The sequence below is a fragment of the Nelumbo lutea genome, chromosome 1, assembly GCF_056320005.1.
Source record: "Nelumbo lutea isolate HS-2025 chromosome 1, American lotus-T2T, whole genome shotgun sequence".
NCBI classification, from domain to species: domain Eukaryota; kingdom Viridiplantae; phylum Streptophyta; class Magnoliopsida; order Proteales; family Nelumbonaceae; genus Nelumbo; species Nelumbo lutea.
The window spans coordinates 90,294,996-90,316,329 of NC_142684.1; the positions used below are offsets into that span (position 1 = coordinate 90,294,996).

Consider the following 21,334-nt stretch of genomic DNA (forward strand, 5'->3'; position numbering starts at 1 on the left):
AAAGCCCTTCTGGTATCACATTTGTTTTGGCATCATAGACATTTCGTTAGAAAAAGAAAAGGAGATCAAGTATCTTGAAAGCAAAAACTCTGAAAAAATAAGAGTTTTTGTATTAATCAACGCTTAAATCACCCATAAGGCGTTACCTTTTCTAGAACAAATCATCCAATTTACCAACTCGGCTGATAGTACAAGGTAGAGAGGCAAGATGATTTGATCTTGGAGAAGCACGGCATAAGCCTTGAAATAAAATAAAAATTATGAACTCTATACAAAATGAAAACTTTAGAAAAACAAACAAATAAAAGTTTTGTAAAATTAAATGTCTCATTTAGTATATTAAAGGTTCAATGAACCATATATACTACAATCTAACTTCACATTCCAGAACGCAAGCTTTAAATTATAGAATAAAAGTTTTTTTAAAAAAAGGAAGAGATTAGCCGCCCAACTGCCAGATTACTAAATATGCATGGATTCTTAATGTGTAAATTTCTACGAAATTAAGACTTAAACCAACTAATCTTTATCGCCAAATTTCTATTGAACATGCACATTTAAAAAAAAAGGCTCCTTTTCTAAACCCATCTTTTAACACCATCTAACTGATCAAGTTTATCTGTAAATGATTTTTCTGTATTTTATATTCAATGTTTTGTGACATCCAACTTTTTTTTGAAGGCAATGGCTAAATTCATTAATAATGCTCAAAAATTCAAATACAATCCATGAGAGTACAAACAGCAAACACAAAAAAAAGATAAATCCAAACAGATTGCAACAAATCCTAAGCACCAGGAGAAATTCTTGCAAGCGCTCTGCAAACTGCGCAAGAAGAAACGCCAATAAAGGAGGGCCGACCTCCAACAGAGTCAAAACTCTACAAGAAACTCCCGAAAACTGGCAAACAAACTAATAAGAGGAGTTACCAGTCAAACCGAAAACTGACCAAGAGAAGGTTACAAAGCCACGAACCATGAACTGTAACTTCCAACCACGCCAAAAACTGCAAAAGACAACATCATCCATAACTGCCACCAAACACACCGAAGAACTGCCGACTACAAGATGTATTCCAAAGAACACCAGAGAACTATAACGTCCATCCACAATGCCAGGGAATGGACAGTCCATTCACAATGTCAGAAAATTGCAACTGTCATCTGAAAAGCCGGTGCCATCCAAGGCATTGGAGTATGAACTCAGCCATCTAGGACGCCGGAGAAATACAGAAATGGAGAGAAAACTATTTTCGAGCACCATCTCAGCCATCCAGGACGTCAGAGCACGAACTCAGCCATCCAACACTATCTTCGACATCTAGGACGTTAGAGCGCGAATTCAGCCATCTAGCACTAGCTCGGTCACCTAGGACGTTAGAAAGCCCGCAGAAAGAAAGCAAACAAAGAAACATAAAGAAGATGGGAGAAACAGAGAAAGAAGGGGGTGATCCTCGAGAGATCTAGAGAAATCTCAAAGAGAAACAGAGATCTCAAGAGAGAGAGAGAGGGGGAAAAACACAAAAAAGGGGAAGCATAGATCGTAGGAGAGAGAGAGAGAGGAAAGGGAGAAAACACAAGGAGAGAAAAACAGATAGGGGAAAAAACACAGAACAGGGAAGAGAAACAAACAACGAACGGAAATAAAAACAACCTCGAGAGATCTCGAGAGTAAAACCTCTGAAATCAAAGAGAGAAGGGGGTGACCCCCTTTAGGGAGTCACTCCGAGTAATCTTCTAAATGGCAGAGTTTCCTTTTGATTGAAGCGATGGGGGCATGCTCTGTCGCGTCTTTGTTGCGTCTCTATCACGAAATGAACCCTGAACTTAAGTTTGTATAGATAATGACTCTAGAATTGCCTCATATTGTGATATCCAACTTAAGTTTGTATAGATAATGACTCTAGAATTGCCTCAAATTGTGCCATGACATTTCCTGCAAATTAGTTGAACATAATAGTGATATCAATACAATGAAGCTTATAGTTTGTTTACTTACAAAACTCAAAATTTAACCACCTTTATTAGCCTCAAAATTCTAGCTCAGAGTAAGGATGTGATTAAATTGAGTTTAATCGAATAGTTTGGACTCAAATTAGATTAGGCTCAATTTGAGTCAAATATTGAAAGGTTGTGAGTTCGATTAATAAAAGGTTTGACTTACAAGCTCGTGAATTGAGCTCAATTCACATATGCATGCATATATACATACACACAAACATACATCTATACTGTTGAAGCCCATCTATCACATGGGGTCTTCTTATCCTTCCTTCAAAACCAAGGGGATTATGGAATGCTTCTAGCCTAATGCGACTATTATGTCAAGGTCCCTAGCCACGCTACAGCTTGTAAGGTATGTTCAAATGAGGGAGCTTCTGGGGATTGAATCATCTTCACCATTAAACCTGCAACTCCCTCTTCCTCTACTACATTATGTCGTTTAAGTAGATATATCTCATATTTTAGGCCTTAGGTTTGGACCCTTGTAAACCTAGGTCTAGGCCGGCGTAGGCTATAAACCTTATAAGGTGTTAAGTAAGAAACTAAACCCTTCCCTACCCTGGTCCATGATCACCCCTAGTAATCAATTTCAATATTCTTTTGTTTAAAAAAACAAAAACAAAAACAAAAGAAAAATAAAACAAAAATAGGAGACTAAATGAGTGCACATGTCATATTGTCATGCCTAAGTAGGGATGGCAATTTTCCCCATTTCCTTGATTCTCGTAGGGATCTGCCCCGAATGGGGTGGGGGTGGGAGTGATTTTCCTCCTATGGGGATGGGGATGGGGAAATTTTCATCTGTGTTAGCGGGGATAGGGAAAGCACTCCCCGCCCCGCATGGACCCTGATCCCGGCCCCGTGGGATCCCCACTAATATATATGTATATATGTATGCATTTGTTATATATGTATATATGTACACATACATCTATATATTAATATTTTTAAAAATATGGTTGAATATGTTTTAATCTTTTCTAATAGGATTGTAAATTTTAATTATTTTATTTTTTAAATAAAATAAAAAACAAAAACAAAATGGTTAACATTATAAAAAATCACAGGGAATGGGGATCCACACGGGGATGGGGATCCCCATGGACGGGGATGGAGATGGGGATGGGGATGGGACTGGGGATCCCCGTTAGTGAGGACGGGGACGGGTAGTGGCTCTCCGTCCCCGTCATGCCCCGTTGCCATTCCTATGCCCAAGAACATTGACTGTTGAGCCCCAATAGGCAAAGTTTTCCCCAGCTTTTCTACACAGATAGCCCATGTTCAATATGGCTTCATGGTTATAAATTAATAGATAATTATAAATATAAAAATTAAAATCAATTAAATCTAACTTAATTAAACTATATTTTTAAATAAACATAAAAATAATAATTTACATTAACTAAATTAATTTAAAGAACTTAATCTTTCTTAGTTAACTTAATTAATAATTAATTAACTAAAAGGCTTTCAAAAACAATTAATTAATTAAATTAACATTTAATAAAAATGAATTAATTAACTCACTTTAACTTAACTAAAAACCAAAATTAAACTTTATTAATAATTTATACAAAATATAATTATTAAATCTGTTAATGATTGTAAATTGTTATTATTAATAAAAAATATAATTTAAAGTCCATGTTAAATTAATGAGACCAAATAAAAATTCATAAAAGTTACTAAAATTATTAAAACAAACATAAAGCAAACTATTAAACAATTAAAAAATTATGATTCCACCACCTTCAATTAGGGTTGCAAGTTTGGTGGGTCCAATCCGAGCCCACCTGACCCAATCCGAGCTTTTTGCACTGTTTAGGCCTGAGATTTTGGGCTACTTAACTCAAACTTTCCTAAACAAATACATACATACATTGTGTTTACTCAAAATATCCTTTCTTTTCTAATTATATATGCATGTTGGGTTAATCTTGACAAGCAATGGTGGGTTAAGCTTGGGTTGAGTTTGGATTGATAAACTAGAATTTGACCTCCGATTGATCTAGGTCTGAGCCCGAGTTTTGGTGTTATACATAAGGTTAGGACTTGAATTTTCCTTCTCTCTTCCTCATTTTTCTCACAGATAAAACTGCTCTTGTTATGCTCAAAACAAAAGGAAGGGGATTAGGGATTCTGCGACTGTGTCCTCAAGCTCCCCAACCCCAACCATGCTACATCTTGTAAGGTATGTTCGAATGATGGCCACCTGGGTGGTGATGAGGGTTTTGCCTCCAACCTAAAGGCCTAGTTGCCCCAGCTTACGCCCTAGTACCATCTCATCCTTTCCCCTCTCTTTCTCCTTCCTCTTCTTGGGACTAAACGCCATCTCCACCATTAAACCTACAGCTCCTTCTTCTTCTACTGCAATTTATATATTCTCCCCCTTTGTCTAAAATGGTTGAGGGATGAGAGGAAAGATCACACACAAGCTTACGCTTGGTTAGCGTGTTTATATAGATTTTAGTTGAATACATCTTATGTACAAGTGGCAGAAATATACAAGTAGGTGAGTCCTAGTAGAAGTCTAATAGTAAAAGAGATAAATATAGAGGATAATGTAGATAAGCCCAAGACAAATTTGGAAACGCAATTTTTGAGTTTCCATTGAGAGTTTAATCCTTATCAGCCCCCCTCAAACTGAAGAGGGGTTTGACAACTTGAAGTTTGGATCTCATAAAAGAAAACTGTTGAGAAGGCAATGGCTTAGTAAGTATATCGACTAGCTGATCTTTTGATGAGATAAAGCGAACTTCAAGTTGTTTGGATGCTACCATTTCCCGTACGAAGTGTTAATCAATTTCTATATGTTTTGTACTGGCGTGAAAGACAGGATTTGCCACTAAATAGCTGGCGCCAATATTATCACACCACAAAATTGGAGGTGAGGAGGTAGCAATCCAAATTTTGCATAGAGTCAAACTACTATCCAAAGTGAAAAGATACTAAATCTTCCAAACACCTTTGTTGTTCGTCTAGATGGAACCAATTACTTACTCTAGAAATCATCCATTCTTCCAGTTTTTAGAGGAAACCATCTCTTAGGTTTTGTTGATGGCATAGAAAAATGCCTACCCAAGCAATGCAACCACACTGACACTGCTAAAGGATCTATTGAAGTCACCATAAGCTTAGTCTATCGAGACTAAGTGCAGCAAGACCAACTATTAATGGGTTGGTTACATATGACACTTACTGAACTGGTATTACACATGTTATTGGGTGCACCTTCTCTTGATCTGTGTGGATAACATTAGAGCAGTTGTATGCTTCAAAATCAAGAGTTTGGGTCATGCAACTTCATTTTGAATTGCGTAGTTTGAAGAAGAGAACTCTCTCTGTTCCTCAGTATCTTCAAAAAGTAATGAATCTCACAGATATTCTTGCTACAACAGGTGAGCCTCTCTTTGACACAGATTACATTCTTACTATTCTTAGTGGGTTCGATTCAGAATATGAATCATTTATTACTACTATCACTAGACGAGTTGATGCCTACATAGTGGAGGACGTCAAAGGTATGTTACTTAATCAAGAAATTCGATTGGGTCAATTAAAAGGCTCTCATGGTTCTCTTGATTCAAATTATCCAGTTATTAATATGGTTGTTAAGGGTAATGCTAATTTCAACAACATAAATGATTCTGTTTAAGGGCAACAAATCTTACCCCCAATATAAGTGTCAAATCTGTTGGGGTAAGAATCATTATGCTTTTAAGTGAAATTACAAGTTTGACAGGAACTTTGAAGAATAAAGTTCTAAACAATAGAAGCAAGCTTTTCATGTCTCCACTGACTCATTACGTGGTGAAGCTTGGTACCCTGATTCAGGTGCAATGAACCACCTTACGGATGATCTTGCCAACTTGAGTGTGCATTCAGAATACACTGGCCCTAATCAACTTCGTATAGGCAATGGATCAGGTTTTCCTATAAAACATATTAGTTCTTCTATTATTCCTTCTTCATATTGAAATTTGCATCTGAGAAATATTCTGCATGTTCCTCATATTACCAAAAGCTTATTATCAGTTGGTCAATTTTCGGTAGACAATAATATCTATTTTGAATTTTATCCTCATGTCTTTTATGTGAAGTATCTTCTCACCAAGAAAGCTCTTATCCAAGGGGTGAATGAAGGTGGCCTTTACAAGCTTTCCAATTCACATAATATGGATACACATTCACCATTTGCAACTGTTGGAGAGCGCACCAATATAAATGTTTAGCATAGGAGATTGGGCCATCCTGTACCTAAGGTGGTTCATTCTATTATTAATAGATTTTGTTTGCCAATGGATTCTCATAATAAATTAGAATTTTGTGGTGCTTGCGAATTGGGTAGAAGTAAAAAAATACCATTTTATTTTGATTCTGCTACAATATGTTCACCATTAGAGGTTGTTTTCATAGATGTTTAGGGAATTGCCCCTGTAGCCTCTCTTCATGGCTATAGATATTATATTATGTTTGTTAATGGTTTCAACCGTTATTATTAGATATATCCCATGTCTCACAAATCTGATTCCCTTTCTATCTTCATTAACTTTAAGCGCCTTGTTTGAGAATCAGTTTGACACAAAAGTTGAGGCCATTCAGTATTATATGGGTGGTGAGTATGTTAAGTTTCATAAATTTCTTCATTGCTCATCAATTTTCCTGTTCTCATACACAAGAGCAAAACAATAGAGCCGAGTGTAAGCATTGACAAATTGAAGCTATAGCGCTAACCTGCCACGACATCCATGCCCAAACATTTTTGACTTGATGTCTCTCAAACTGTTTTTTATTTGATGAATTGGCTATCTAGTGTTGTAGTGAATGACAAATCTCCTCTCGAATGTCTATTTCACATGAAGCCAAATTATTCTTTCTTAAAAATTTTTGGGTGCCTATGTTTCCCATACATGTGGCCATATAACAAGGACAAACTAGACTTCATATTTGTACCATGTGTATTCTTGGGTTATAGCCTCCAACGCCATGGATATCGATGTCTACACATACTCACTAAGCAGCCAAGTGCAGCTCTAGTTAAATCTTCATTTGTGTTATTAAATGGGCCTTCAATTGTTACTTCTTAGACCAACACTCACAAAATCACTGCTATTCCATCCACAAGTGAGTAGACCCACATTCAGGATACTATTATGGCCCACAACACAAGCTCATTCTGATCACTCAACTGTAATCATACCTCCTATTTCAAGAGGGTTGGACCCACCTAGTTCACTTGATAATTATGCAAATACCACCTCTGGTCCACCCATCAATCCACTCAATACACATCATTTGCAAACACACCCATTGGTGTCAAGCAATGGAAGATGAATTTAATGCTCTTTTACGAAATGGGACTTGGACTATAACTCCTACAAAGCCTCGCATGAACGTATTGGGCTATAAATGGGTTTACTCTACCGCCTGTCGATTGTCGGACTTGAACCACCCGTCCACCGCGACGAAAAGAGCAAGAAGGAAAGCAAAACCCCCTTTACCTCTTTGGTGTAGAACAGAGGAAGAGGGAGTGCAAAACATCTTCCTTACTCGAATCGAAGAAGCCAGTGGAAGCCTCTGACTTTCATCTGCCAATATCACTTTCTTGATCTTTTCATGATGGGAATTCTTTAATTTTCTAAAGAGAAATTAGGAAGCCGTAAATATACTTTTAAGCAAAATGAGTTACTTTAACTGCAGGTTGTGAGACACTCAAATTCAATACAAAATGAGTCCCGAAAATGTAAAAAAAAAGGTGGGAGAATGAAGACAAACAATCTTCATCCCATTCTCCATTTAAGTGGCACATTTTAATTTTTCTATTTCTTTTGTAGAGGTGGGGAGAGTGGGGGAGGAAATCAATCGGGTTCTTCTATCAGATGGCTGCATTTCATCTGCCAATATCACTTTCTTGATCTTTTCATGATGGGAATTCTTTAATTTTCTAAAGAGAAATTAGGAAGCCGTAAATATACTTTTAAGCAAAATGAGTTACTTTAACTGTAGGTTGTGAGACACTCAAATTCAATACAAATCAAATCTAACAAGACAATAAGGTGGGAGAATGAAGACAAACAATCTTCATCCCATTCTCCATTTAAGTGGCACATTTTAATTTTTCTATTTCTTTTGTAGAGGTGGGGAGAGTGGGGGAGGAAATCAACCGGGTTCTTCTATCAGATGGCTGCATTTCATCTGCCAATACCACTTTCTTGATCTTTTCATGATGGGAATTCTTTAATTTTCTAAAGAGAAATTAGGAAGCCATAAATATACTTTTAAGCAAAATGAGTTACTTTAACTGCAGGTTGTGAGACACTCAAATTCAATACAAAATGAGTCCCGAAAATGTATCAACGGGTTGATTGGTAATAGCGGTAGTAACAAATTCATACTCACTACCAAGATCAACTCAAATAAATAGAACAAGATCAAATTTAGATACAGAGTCAGATACGGTCGATAGACTATCCGTAATGGCTCTTGCTAGTTCAACGTAAGTCGAGATGGATGCAAACATGAATTTCAATAAAGCATATGCCCATTTTTATCAAAAGCCCACTTGAATGCAAATTTATTTCTTTTTTTATTGATGTACTTTTACATCTTATTATCAATGTAAATATTAGAGGAGCCCCCACCAATATACTTGTTTTCATCCCCGGTCCAATCTTTGTAAGTGAGTCAGGATCACCTGCCCATGAGAACTCTGCCCACACTTACCCACAATACGCTACCCCTCGGGAATTAGGAACATCTCCCCCTATATTGTATTTTCTCCATGTGTGACTCCAAGAAAACCAAATTATTGTATTTTCTTCCTCTCCAAGCAAAAACACAGCTCATGAAACATGGACCTTTTTATTTAATTAATTAATTATTTTTTGTTCATGTGGAAATTTTATAAACCAATGAAAACAAAAATATTCACATTCTAGAACAGCCCCTCAATTGAGTATTGATTATTAATGCTCCATGACTACTATAGGTTACTTCAACGGAATTAAATAAACAAGAAAAAGATATATAACCATAACAGATGTAAAAAAAGTTTAGCAAATCCAACAGCGACACATAATTGCCTCGTATACAATATTTGTCTCTCCTATATATTGTAATTGGTGGGCCCTCATTTTCCATGGAAAACTGTAAAATAGGTCTGAACAGCAGTGAGGAAGAGAGCCAAAAATGCAGCAAAGAGAGCAGTGATAGTCCAAGGGCTACGGAAATATTTGAGCTTGATTTCAGCAAACCATGTCCTCCATTTCTGTCCACAGAACTTCTTCATCTCTATCTTAACCTCATTATATGTATTAGGATCCATCAAATTTCTTCCCAATTGATTGATAAGAAGGGCCGCTTCTTCATCGTTGCCAAGATTGTTAATGAGTACGCGGTCTGACCTCAACTCCTTAACATCGTCGGCACGATCAATCAGCGAATCCAGAAAACAAATGTAGGAGGTTACCTTGAAATCATCAAGATCAAAACAACTTGTTTCGTAGGCTATTAAGTTCAGAAACATAACCTCTGTTGACCTATCAATGGCTACCACAGGAAGTATCAAATCTCCAAAGATGAGACCAGCTTTGAAATCGACACTACTGAAGCTTAACGATTCACTCATCTTGAAACTGATCCCTGTAGCTTTGAGCTCGCTGGCAGTACGAAACTGGTGCGTTGTATCCGTTCTGCTTCGAATGGTCCAAACCAACAAGCAAAAATAAGGAAAACTCACGAGGAGCATAATGATTCCCAGAACAATTCCCAAAGCAAACGACACTACAATCAAAAGCAGAATAAAGGGTGAAAGAAGAAGAAAGATCAATGCGGCAAAAGAGTATGAAACACATTTTGTTAAATTGTCCCATTCCAGATCATCTTCTTTGTCAGTCTGACGTTCAACAGGAGGACTTTCCTGTTGAGATACCGTTGATTTGTCTTCTTCCGGCGGAGTACTTTCTCGTTCTGATCCTCGACCTAATCGTCGACCTTGACGCCGATGTGAGCTTGATTTATTGCCTCCCTGTTGAGATTCTCTGACGAACATGGTTCGAAGGAGGTCAAGGAGGTGACAGGGAGTAGATTCTTTAAGAATTTTGTCAAGCTCACGTAAAGATGGATCACATTCTTCTTGCTTGCATCCGAGAACTATCATGGCAACAAACTGTCTAACCATTCTTGTGAATTCATTTTTATCAAATATGGAGTCCATCAACACCTCAAGGACAAGATATGGGAGTTGGTTTTCTAGCAAGAACAAGTCCCTAGCTACCGAAACTATCGTCTTACTTTCCATGTTCAGTTGCTTGAGATCTCCATTCGTCACACAGTAAATGAAATAGGCAACAAAGCAACCATCTAAGAACATCATACCTGTGAATGTTTCATCGTCGATGTCTTTTACTGAATCCTGATCGTAGTAAGTCCTTGCATCTTTAGCTATCTCCTCAACCTTCTTGTACAAGCCTTGTATTTCTACTTTCTTCCCATCTTTCAAAACAAAGTTTTCAGCTATTTTCTGCTTGTGGGCCTGCATTGGTTTACAGGATTCTTTGTTCTTGTTATGGTGGTAAGGACCAATAGTAACCACCTCAGGTTCATATGCTCTAATGTTATTATTAACTGTATTATTGTCTTCTGATGAGTTGTTTTCTGACTCTTGCCTCATCTGAGTCGGAACACGTGGTATCTTGAGCTTCTTGTCTGTAAAAATTGATCCTTGGTTTGCCTCCATAATGTTTATTAACCAACTCTCATGATTTCCAAAGTGGCTATTGTGGCTATGGCTTGAGCCAGATCTAGAACTTTCTACCATCTTGTTCATGGATAACACTCTCTCCGCAAAGAGAAACATTTTTTTTTTCTCTACTTCGGGAGCTTTGCTACCTTTAATTTGATTTCTAGCAGAATATTCCACTATAACAGTTTCTTTAGAAGAAGGGGATACACTGCAACAATGCGTTCTAGCTATGGCACTTGTGTGGCTGCACTCAAACACCTACAAGAAATGGAATTAAGAGTCAAGCTAACCAAATTCTTTTACTAGAAATTGTTGACAAAGTTGGAGTGAGTTGATTTATAGAGGATTGAATCAGAAAAGTAATGCTACAGTTAGAGGGCGATGAGTTTTCTGATTTTAATTAAAAGTCAGGTTGATCAAATTCTATGTTCTCTCCTAAACTCACCCCTACTGAATGCCTATTCTCTCTTTTCACTCATTTTCCATTATAATTTTCACTTTCACTGTTAAAACTCCTACACCCAGTACCTAGGAAAAACGAGAACCAATACCCTTGTCTCCTACTTTTGCAGTTGATTTCTTTACTTCTGCAACCCCTTCCATGGTCATCCATTGTCTTCAAGTAATTTGTTGTATTTCTTTATAGTTCACTGTGAAACTCTGCATTTTCCTTTAACCTTAATTTTGTCTAACTTCTTAGCATTTAGAAGTTTTGGAGCAAAACCAATTCTAAATTCATCAGTTAAAAATTATTCGCTCACTCTCCATATCCTTGTCCATTTCTTCTTTACTTTGGGAAGAACCTTAAACCTCCCATGAGATTTATTATAAAAGGTTAACTTTAATTGGCTGTTAAATGTAATTACTAATTTACCCATTCATCTCCGATCTTGGCCTATTTAATTGAAGAAAGTAAATGAAAGAAAGGTTTATGGAAATAAATATTAGGGTTTTATCATGCACTGATCACCTTTGGAGTTGGGGCATTTCTAACAAAAAGTGGAAGCACAAGGTAGCCACTTTTCCCAAGTCTGCATCAACATCATTGAAAAGGAAATAGATTTTGTTTTTCAGAACAAAAAGAAGTAGCACAATCACAATATAGCAAATTGAAACAAGAACTGCGACATTTTCTTGTATCAGTGGAATTGGAGCAGATGCATACGATAAAAAGAGAAGGTGTTAGGAAAGTAGGAAAAAGAAAATCATTAATCTCAAAGAAGAACATTTGAAGAGTTGCTCACTTCAGCATCCTTGAATAGCTTATCTAGAGCAGTTACAGATGAAATGGGCCTGCTGTCCGCTTTTAACCTCTATGGATAGCTTATCTGAAGCACTTCATATATAGCCGTCGAACCAGCTTTAACTGAATCTTCAGCTCAGCCTTTGTAAACGGGTCCTAAAGTTAGGGAAAATTTTTGGCTGTCCACGGGCGGATAGAGGCTGTGGTTGTAGCCGTCGATCATGGATAGCCAAAATTTTCTCTAAGAGCTGATAACTAAACATTACATGGTAAACATTCAACTGATTAATAGAATCCAAGAGACTTACTCGATCCACAGCTCACTCTGCAGTTGCCTTGGGAGGAAAAACAGAGCCTTACTCAACTACCTCATCACTCATCAGCTTTGTGAAGGGCTATCTTCTGCTTTTAGGGTCAACGTTGCCACATGTATAATGAAGATTCCACACATCTCGGGACCCAAATTTGTTACCCAGTCTCATTCCGACTGTCGTTCTACAGTCCCGAATCACACACGTGAAGGGATAGCTCTCAATCGTTGCCGACGGATGGTTGAATTGAGATTGGTTCAAAAGCATCCCGATCAGTAGGCACAACCTAATCACGTTCAATGAGCTACACTGGGAATTTTGTTTTACACCTGTCCCCCATCCTTACTTTGTAAAAGAATATTAAGATCTACTTTTAACAATTGTCACAATATTTATCAAATTATCAAATGTTCATTGAACAAAACCAGATCTGCTATTCGTACAGATCTCGAGTCGAAACAGTCTGACCATTTGAACTGAATGGTTGGTCCATTTTGACAAAAAAAAATTTAAAAATAGTCAAAACTGTTCAAACCATTAACTGCCCGGATCAATAGTTTATTGACCAAAATCAACAATTTTTGATAAAAATAAGCTTTTAAGAAAAAACGAAATCAATGATCATGACCGGTTCCCGGATTTTCCGATCCGACCGCCCGGTCCGATCTCGTTTTGAAAATCATGAAAAACTATTGTAGTTGGCCAAATTTGATACCGACCGCTCACGTGATAAGAATTAACGTGGTGCTTTGTGGTAGGTCCGAGCACAACTGCAGGCGAGTGAGGGACCGACCATATTGTAAAAGGACTTATAAAACCAGAGAAGCAAAGCAGGAAATATGAAAGAACCTAAGAAAGGACAAACAGTCGTTAGGTAGCAGGTAGGACAAATCGGCCAACCAGCTCAAGGGACAAATACCCCCTTATTTCGGTCTTATAAATATCAAACTTATTTTATTTACATATTTGACGGTGCAAACCGACCCAGGTGAGATCTTGGAAAAAACGTTGGCTGTTTATAATAAGAGTTAAAAGCGAGATGGTTATTTATCAAATTCCTCGGGTTTTTGATTGCCTTCCCATATCATGTCTTGATAGATTTTTAATTAAAACATGAGCTCAGATCTCTTGAAACTTGAAACATGGCCATTAAGGTTAAGGAATCCATGTTTGTTGGTTTGTTTTTTCTTTTTAAAAACCAGAAAATTTTAAAAGGGTTGAGTAGCAAAAGAGCCTTCTCACCCATAAACAAGCTTTGTTGCTGCATTAACTCAACCATGACATCATGGAGAAGATGAATATAACAGAGACCGAACGGCCTGCTCAGGGAAAGAACGACAATGGATGCATGCTTCCTCCTTTATTGCTGTTTACTTTTCCTTTTACCGGTGCTCTCTGTACCTGCCGATGATAATTTGGTTGAACTTCTAATCTTGGGTTTTAATGAAATTCTAGTCTAGGCATAGAGAAAGAGTAGAATTTGCATGTGTAATTATGGAGACAAGAACAAACATTCTTTTCTCTTCTCCCATCCCTGCTGCTGCAGAACTCTTTAAGTGCCTCTAGCTAAAGTAAAAGCATCCACTCAGCAGCTGAATTTTGGTGTGAGTGCGACAAATGTCTTACCCAACTCTTGTACCATGTACATGGATCATGGACCACATGACGATAGAGAGTTGTGGGCAGAAAATCCATAGTGCTCAAACCCAGCCCAAAGCCTATATATGAAGCAGTGTAAAATGTTCATGGGCCGAGTCCTCCAGCCCATGCATGCTGGGAGGTGCTGTGGGCACGTGTGGGGTGTGCACTGTGGAAAAGCAAATCACTCTGATGTGGGACCCATGATGGTTATACAAGTAAAACTGTGGATCATTTGGAGTCCTACTTAAATTATTTATGCAAAAAGCAACAAAGAATTACTAATGAAAAAGACAAACATTGACACCCATGAACTAAAATTCACTTTTCTCACTTGTTTGGCTGATTGCTTTCTTTTTTGCTTTACGTATTGAGGTAAATTTTATTCATTATGAAAAGAAAAACTTTCATTCGGTTTAGGATAGTAAGGCCCACACGCCAGACCTACATATGGGGCCCACATGTACGCCAACAAGTGAGGCCCTCATGTGGGACAATTTGTTGGGTCTATATATTTCACCTACGGGCACTCCTTTGCAACCCCAAAAATATTATTAATATTAATATCAATATCAATATAATAATATTATTAATACTCATTTGTGATGTGGAAGAATCAATCACTTGTTCCAATATTAATTCTATGTTATTTTAAAATTTTATTATCATTTTTAGTTTCTTTCATGAGGGAGTTAATCTAGAAACAAAGCAGAGTTTGATTATTTAAAACTATGTTTCGTTTGAAGGAAAAGGCAGGAAAAGGTAGAGAAATCTTTACAAATAAAGATATGAAATTATAGAAAAATCTATACAAAATTTAGAAAGATTTTCCTATCTTTCCTTTCCTTTAAACTAAACATAGCTTAAGGGATAGGCCTGGTCCCATCCCATAAGAAGCCTGAGATTTTAGGCTTAGACCCAACCCAACAACCAAGAATCCAAGTTCAGCCTGTACATTGCAAGCTGGGTTGGTTCGGACTTGGGTTGGTTTCACCAAGTTGCACCCCTGCAACAATTAACATTAGGAAAATTCTAGAATAATTTCTATTGAGGGAAAAGGCAAACCATATAAAAGTGAGTCTTCACTATATTTCATTTCTTTTCTCATTTTAAAAGTGGTAACCCATAAAGTGAGTCTTCACCAAAATTTGCGGGTGATTGGTTGTAGGATGGTGGTGGTGTGGTGTGGTGTGGGGTGGGGTGGGGTGGGGGGTAAGGGGATGGGGCATTAGGGGGTAAGGGGATGGGAGATTAGGGGTGATCATTTCAGCCTGGCCAGGCTCAGAAATTTTGGACTTGGGTTTGAGTTTTGTTTTAGGTCCAGCCTGGGCCTGAGCTCATATCAGACCAGCAAATTTTAGGGCTGGGCTTGGGCTTAATACTTCAAGCCCGGCTTACTCCGTATATATTTAAAATAACACATTTTGTGTATAATATATACATATATATATACGTGTTATTTTACATTATATTATATATTTTAAAATATTATAACATGACATGTATAATTTATATTATATGTAATATTTTATATTATATAATGTATAAAATAAGTTTATATGCATGTTATATCATTTAATATATAGATATGTAATGTTTTATATATGAGTGACATTGGCCCAAAATCAGGCCCGACCCGGCCCAGGTCCATATAGACTTGGGCTAGGGCTTATGTTTTAGAACCAGAACCCTGGGCCAGGCCGGGCCTGGGCCTAAGCTATAGCCCTTATCTTAAGTGCAAAGCCTGACCCAGCGCATGATCACCCCTAATGGGGATGAACTGCCCCACATTGTAACCCCATGAAAAAAAAGTGATGATTCATCAACTAAGGGGTGCTTTGTGAGAATTAGAATATTTTGGGCAAAATTGTTTCGGGCTGTCAACAGGTCAGGTCTAGGTTAAACTAGTCTTAAATTGATTATTAATTGGAACAAAATCATAAACCCAGAAACCACCCTAGTTAATAGTCAGGTCTAATGGGTCCAAATCTGATTATACTGAAAATTATATTTATGTATTTGAATGATAACTTAAAATTTAAATTTTGATAATATAATTTTAATAAAATGATTGAAAAATACTAAATTATTTATATGTTAATAAATTAAATAATTTTCACTAATATTATCTTATTTATTATCTATGAAATTTACTATTTTAAACTTAAAGTATGATAAAAATTATAGGAAATTTAAAAAGAATATTATATATTTAATGAAATAATCAATTCTGGGTATGAATTGATTCGAAAAGTTATAAGAAAAGTAGAAAATATTAAATATTTAATAAAATAATCAGTTCTAGGTATGAATCAATTTGGGACTGAAAAAAACCAAAACCAACTCAATAATCAATCAAAACAAAATCATGAAACCAGAACCATTACTTGGGTCCATCACGTAAATCCGACCCATTGACATGCCCTAAATCATGTTCTCTCCATTGTGTCTACCAATCACAAGGCTTCAAATTTGGAATAGTTCTCTCTATGAATTTTGAGGATCTATGTGTAGAGTGCATGGACAGAACCAACAATAAGACGGATTCTAAGAAAGGCATTTGGAAGCAAAAGTGTCATACGTGGTCAACATAAATCTCTATTTATCTTTCTTAAACAGATGAAAACATTCTCCACAAGTATCAATTCTCACTGAAATAAGAGTAGAACTACACACCTTCATGCCCAACCAAGTCCACCTTAGCCTTAGGCCTTCGCATGGACTAATTCATATCATGGTTTGGCTTGGGCCGAGTTGGCTTTCTACAACTCGGCCTTCTTGAAATCCCTACTGGGTCAACATGATGGGCCCCTACATTTAAAACAATGGAGCGGGACCTACACATGGGTCCATTGAGTTTGGGTTCACATGTTGGATCAACATACGGCTTAGTCTTAGGTATGGACCACGGCCCAACAAGTTGGATCCACATGTTAACAAACAAGCGAGGCCCACATGCTAGGCAATTTGTTGGGCCTACATGTGTCATCTATTCAAGGGACTTACAAAATGGGATCGATACATGAAGCCCTCAGGTGGGGCCCAAATATGAGACCTACAAGCAAAGGCAATCAATATGAGCTATTTTTCTATTGTATGTTATCACACAAACGAGTGTTTTCTGTTGTTAATTTGGTTTGATTTGGTCAACGGGTATACGGTCCAATTGAAACGTGAAATACATGATACTGAGTGCTGACTAAGGACCGAAGTATTGATATTAGGTATTATATTGATATTAGGTATTATATTGAATAAGTTAAATACGGATATGGATGCGTTTTGGAAATGCATGGATATGAATGAAAGATATAAAAATATTTGGATATGTTAAGGAAATGCATACAAATTACATAAATACATTAATAATACTAAACCAAAAGCTAAATTATAAATGAATAAGATATAAACACATGAGAAATGTATACTTCAATAAGTTATATGAAGAGAAATATTACAATAAACAATATCGGACTCTAAAGTATTCAAACATTGTACAATAATTATAACTCTTTCCATTCTATAATTATAATTTTCAATTTTTATTAATTTTTGGCAATATTTCTTAATTTAGTATTTTATTTAACATATAATGTTTTTATTTTACACACAATTGAAAAAAAATAAACCACTTAAGGTAGATAAAAGAAATTATATTTAATTTTCAGTTTTATTAATTTTTTTTGGGAAAATTAAATCTTAAATTAATTATTTCAGTTTTCATAATACTATTTTTTAACTTCTATTAAAAATGAGAAACAATCCAAAAATAGTCAATGCACAGTTCTGTCAAACTAGATATGGATACACCTCCATATCAGTGTGTATCGGACCATGAATATGGATACGGAGGCCTATTGTGTCGATATGTATGACTCATAGGATACGTATCCAGTCATAGTTGTATCATATATCCATGACCATGAATATGGATACGGTTACGATACACCTCATATTGGGAGTATGGTATAGATACCTTAATACTGATAGGACAACTTATCATATTGAGTACTGACAGCTTAGCAGCCTGGGCTTTAAAACACCTCCCACAAACAAGAGAAGGAAGACAGGGAAAGCTAAACTTTGGCCTCATCTAAGTTGAAAGTCTAGGGTTTTTGTCATTCGCGTTCCACTTTCCAGCTCTTCTCCATCCTAGTTCGAGCATGAAGATGGAATAGATGAAGGCAACAGAAGTTAAAGGGTTCGGATCATCATCTAATGGTAACTGCAAACGGACATTTGTAATTAGCGGCCATGTCTGCATGGTTCCTCCTATCAGGGGAAGCATCAAAGGCAATATCTTCTCTTCTTTCTTCAAAGAGGTCAAGTTCATGGCTTGTAACACCATCCATTTTCTTCTCTGCAACCATGAAAATGCTTAAACGTTTACCATGTTATATGTAATTCTTTTGCTTCTTCACTTTCTTCTGTGTTGCTCTTCTTCTTTATGAAATGAACATTGAAGTTAATTCAACTATATATATTTGTTATGGGCCCGAGCGTAGGATCTCGTCATGGGTCGGTCCACGGGGAGAACCTCTTGCTTCCCCTTGCGCCTTTCCTTGTGTGCAAACCCTATTGTGGAAAACTGAATGGGTGATTTGTCCAAGAGACCACCCGAACTCTCCTCACTCTTCTCTTGACTGGAAACTGAATGCCTTTACTTCAACTTGTAGCTTCTTAAATAGGAGATTACAGAAGGGAATTCCTTATTGGGTTTAGCTAGGCTAGGGTAATCCAACTCAAACTCAACTCCTAACTACCTACTCCTAACGGTAATACAACTCTTACTTAAGAAGATAAGATAAGATAAGATAAGGATAAGGGATGAGGAATGATGTAACTGGTGCCGAGTTGGCGAGCAGAGCTGTTGTGGCCAGATAAGTGTGGACCCACCCTGCTGAGCTGTCGTGTGGGCCTCTCTCTAGTGCTGCTGCCGGATGGTGCGTGTGCGACTCCTAAGTGCTGCTATCGGGCGGCACACGCTGTTATGCGTGCTGCTGCTGCCGGCTGCGGTGGTAAGGCTCGCCTACGAGTGTGTCTGCTGTTTCTATGTCTATAACATTACACCCCTCTTGAACTATGAACTTGTCCTCAAGCTCGAATTTTGAATACGTGGCTTGGAACTCTGCCAATGGATCAAATGGCTGCACACTATCTCTCAGTCCACCAACAACATGAACAACAAGGATTGTCCTATAGCTCAGTGTATAAAGCTGATTCAGTCCACATGGCTCAAATCTAGAAGGCATGAGTAGGATGTTTGCACCAACAGTTATTCGATGGGCAATTTTCACAGAGAAACCAACCCAACCCCTGACTTTGTCATGGTGTTGACTCTCAAAATGTCTGAGAAGCTGTTCCAGGTCAGGTCTCCCAGTGCCCAACATGACTAGTTGCACATCCTGGTCCACCATCCAAGGAATGGACTCAGCAATGAGATCAACACCTTTCTGATTGTCAAGCCTACCAATGAACCCAATCAGAGGAACATTCTCCCGAAGAGGAAGACCAAGCTCCCTTTGTAGAGCTGCTTTGTATTGAGGCTTGCCAGTCTGAAGAGTCTCCACAAGGTAATTGGTGTGGCCATCAGATGCCAAATAAACATCCAACCGTGGGTTCCATTCTTTTGCATCAATCCTATTCACAATGCCCTTCAGCTTCCAATCACACTCATTTATTATTTGATGCAGACCCCAACCACCTTCTTTAGTTTTCATCTCCCAGGCGTAACCATGGCTTACAGTGACTACACGATCTGCTGTTTTCAGGCCAGTTGCAAGGATATTGAAGTATTCCCCACCTCCTGGGTCACATAGTTTGAAATGATCTATGTAATTTTGTGGAAGATCCACATAACGAAAATCGCTTACTGGACCACGACCCTGGTGTGCTATGTTGTGGATCACAAGAACGCACCGGATATACTTACAAAAGAGAACCATGCATTTTAAAATATCCTCTCGGCCTCCCCCATATATATCTTTCTCAATATTGCGAAACATAGGGCTGTCCATGAACACAAAATCCATGCCATCAATATAAGCTTGAAAGAAAGTTACCTCCATATCCTGCCCATCCACCTTATATCTCTTGCGCACTCCTGTTTCTTGGACTTCTGCATTGTTACCATACCGTGGTGCCACAACCATAAATCTATGTCCATGCCGAGCCAAAGCCTTCGGTAGAGCCCCAGCAACATCACCTAGTCCACCTGTCTTCGACCAAGGAGTGCATTCTGCCGGTACCAATATAATGTTCATGACATTGTCCCGGGCCAAAGGAGGAGACTTTACAGTTTCATCCTCCGTGCGCTGATTACGAAAGAATTACTCAACGGTACAACCATCCCAGTGGGTCGTCGCTGCTGCTGTATGAGGAAAACTCCAAATGGCTATACTTGGGAATAACTGCGGTTGTCGGGGTAGCGATCTGCTGTTCGCTGGATGCCTCTGTCCAGTCCGAATGGTGACTGTTTGTGTTGGCGATTCCCTCAGAACTCCTTTCTTTGTTGGAGAGGACTTCCAGCAGGTGTCGCAGCTCACGAACATCTTCCTTGACTTCACGAACCTCCATGCTGGTTTCTGCTAGCCTATGTTCCAATTTGTGGACTTTGGATGATAGTTGCTCCATATCGCCCATGACGTTTGGCTCTAATACCAAAATGTTATGGGCCCGAGAGTAGGATCTCGTCGCGGGTTAGTCCACGGGGAGAACCTCTTGCTTCCCCTTGCGCCTTCCCTTGCGTGCAAACCCTATTGTGGAAAACCGAATGGGTGATTTGTCCAAGAGACCACCCAAACTCTCCTCACTCTTTTCTTGACTGGAAACTGAATGTCTTTACTTCAACTCGTAGCTCCTTAAATAGGAGATTAGATAAGGGAATTCCTTGTTGGATTCGGCCAGGCTAGGGTAATCCAACTCAAACTCAAACTCCTAATTACCTACTCCTAATGGTAATACAACTCTTATTTAAGAAGATAAGATAAGATAAGGATAAGGGATGAGGAATGATATAACTAGCGGCGAGTTGGCAAGCAGAGCTGTTGTGGCCAGATAAGTGTGGACCCACCCTGCTGAGCTGTCATGTGGGCTCCTCTTTAGTGCTGCTGCCAGATGGTGCATGCACGGCTCTGAAGTGCTGCTGTTGGGCGGCGCACGCTGCTGTGCATGCTGCTGTACGCGCTGCCATGCATGCTGTTGTCGGGCAGCACTCTAGTGCTGCTGCCAGATGGTGCATGCACGGCTCCGAAGTGCTGCTGTTGGGCGATGCGCGCTGCTGTACACGCTGCCATGCATGCTGTTGTCGGGCGGCACGCGCTGGTGTGCGTGCTGCTGCCCTACGCTGCTGTTGGCCGTGGTGGTAAGGCTCGCCTACGAGTGTATCTACCGTTTC

At 38.3% G+C, this 21,334-nt stretch overlaps 1 protein-coding gene and 1 pseudogene across 4 annotated transcripts; both read right to left on the reverse strand.

Moving 5' to 3' along the window:
• Nucleotides 1–9,006: 9,006 nt before the first annotated feature.
• LOC148876066 (UPF0481 protein At3g47200-like) lies at nt 9,007–12,665 on the reverse strand. 4 transcript variants are annotated; one of them, XM_088966522.1, is made up of 3 exons: nt 12,298–12,665; nt 11,717–11,777; nt 9,007–11,004 (listed from the first exon to the last, which is right to left on the reverse strand). In XM_088966522.1, exon 3 carries the CDS (start codon nt 10,858–10,860, stop codon nt 9,133–9,135), a length of 1,728 nt encoding a protein of 575 aa, XP_088822648.1. In that variant the 5' UTR covers nt 10,861–11,004; nt 11,717–11,777; nt 12,298–12,665; the 3' UTR covers nt 9,007–9,132. The 4 variants fall into 4 exon arrangements, with proteins under 4 accessions (XP_088822648.1, XP_088822647.1, XP_088822650.1 ...); XM_088966521.1 differs by having other exon boundaries at nt 11,991–12,390; XM_088966524.1 differs by lacking the exon at nt 11,717–11,777.
• Nucleotides 12,666–18,031: 5,366 nt separating this feature from the next.
• Nucleotides 18,032–20,580, reverse strand: LOC148876067 (granule-bound starch synthase 2, chloroplastic/amyloplastic pseudogene; annotated as a pseudogene).
• Between the last annotated feature and the right edge of the window lie 754 nt (nt 20,581–21,334).

Coding starts and splice junctions, on each gene's coding strand:
- LOC148876066 (XM_088966521.1), bottom strand. Junction 11,005..11,716: donor GAAATGCCCCAACTCCAAAG/GTGATCAGTGCA, acceptor CATTTCTTGTAG/GTGTTTGAGTGCAGCCACAC.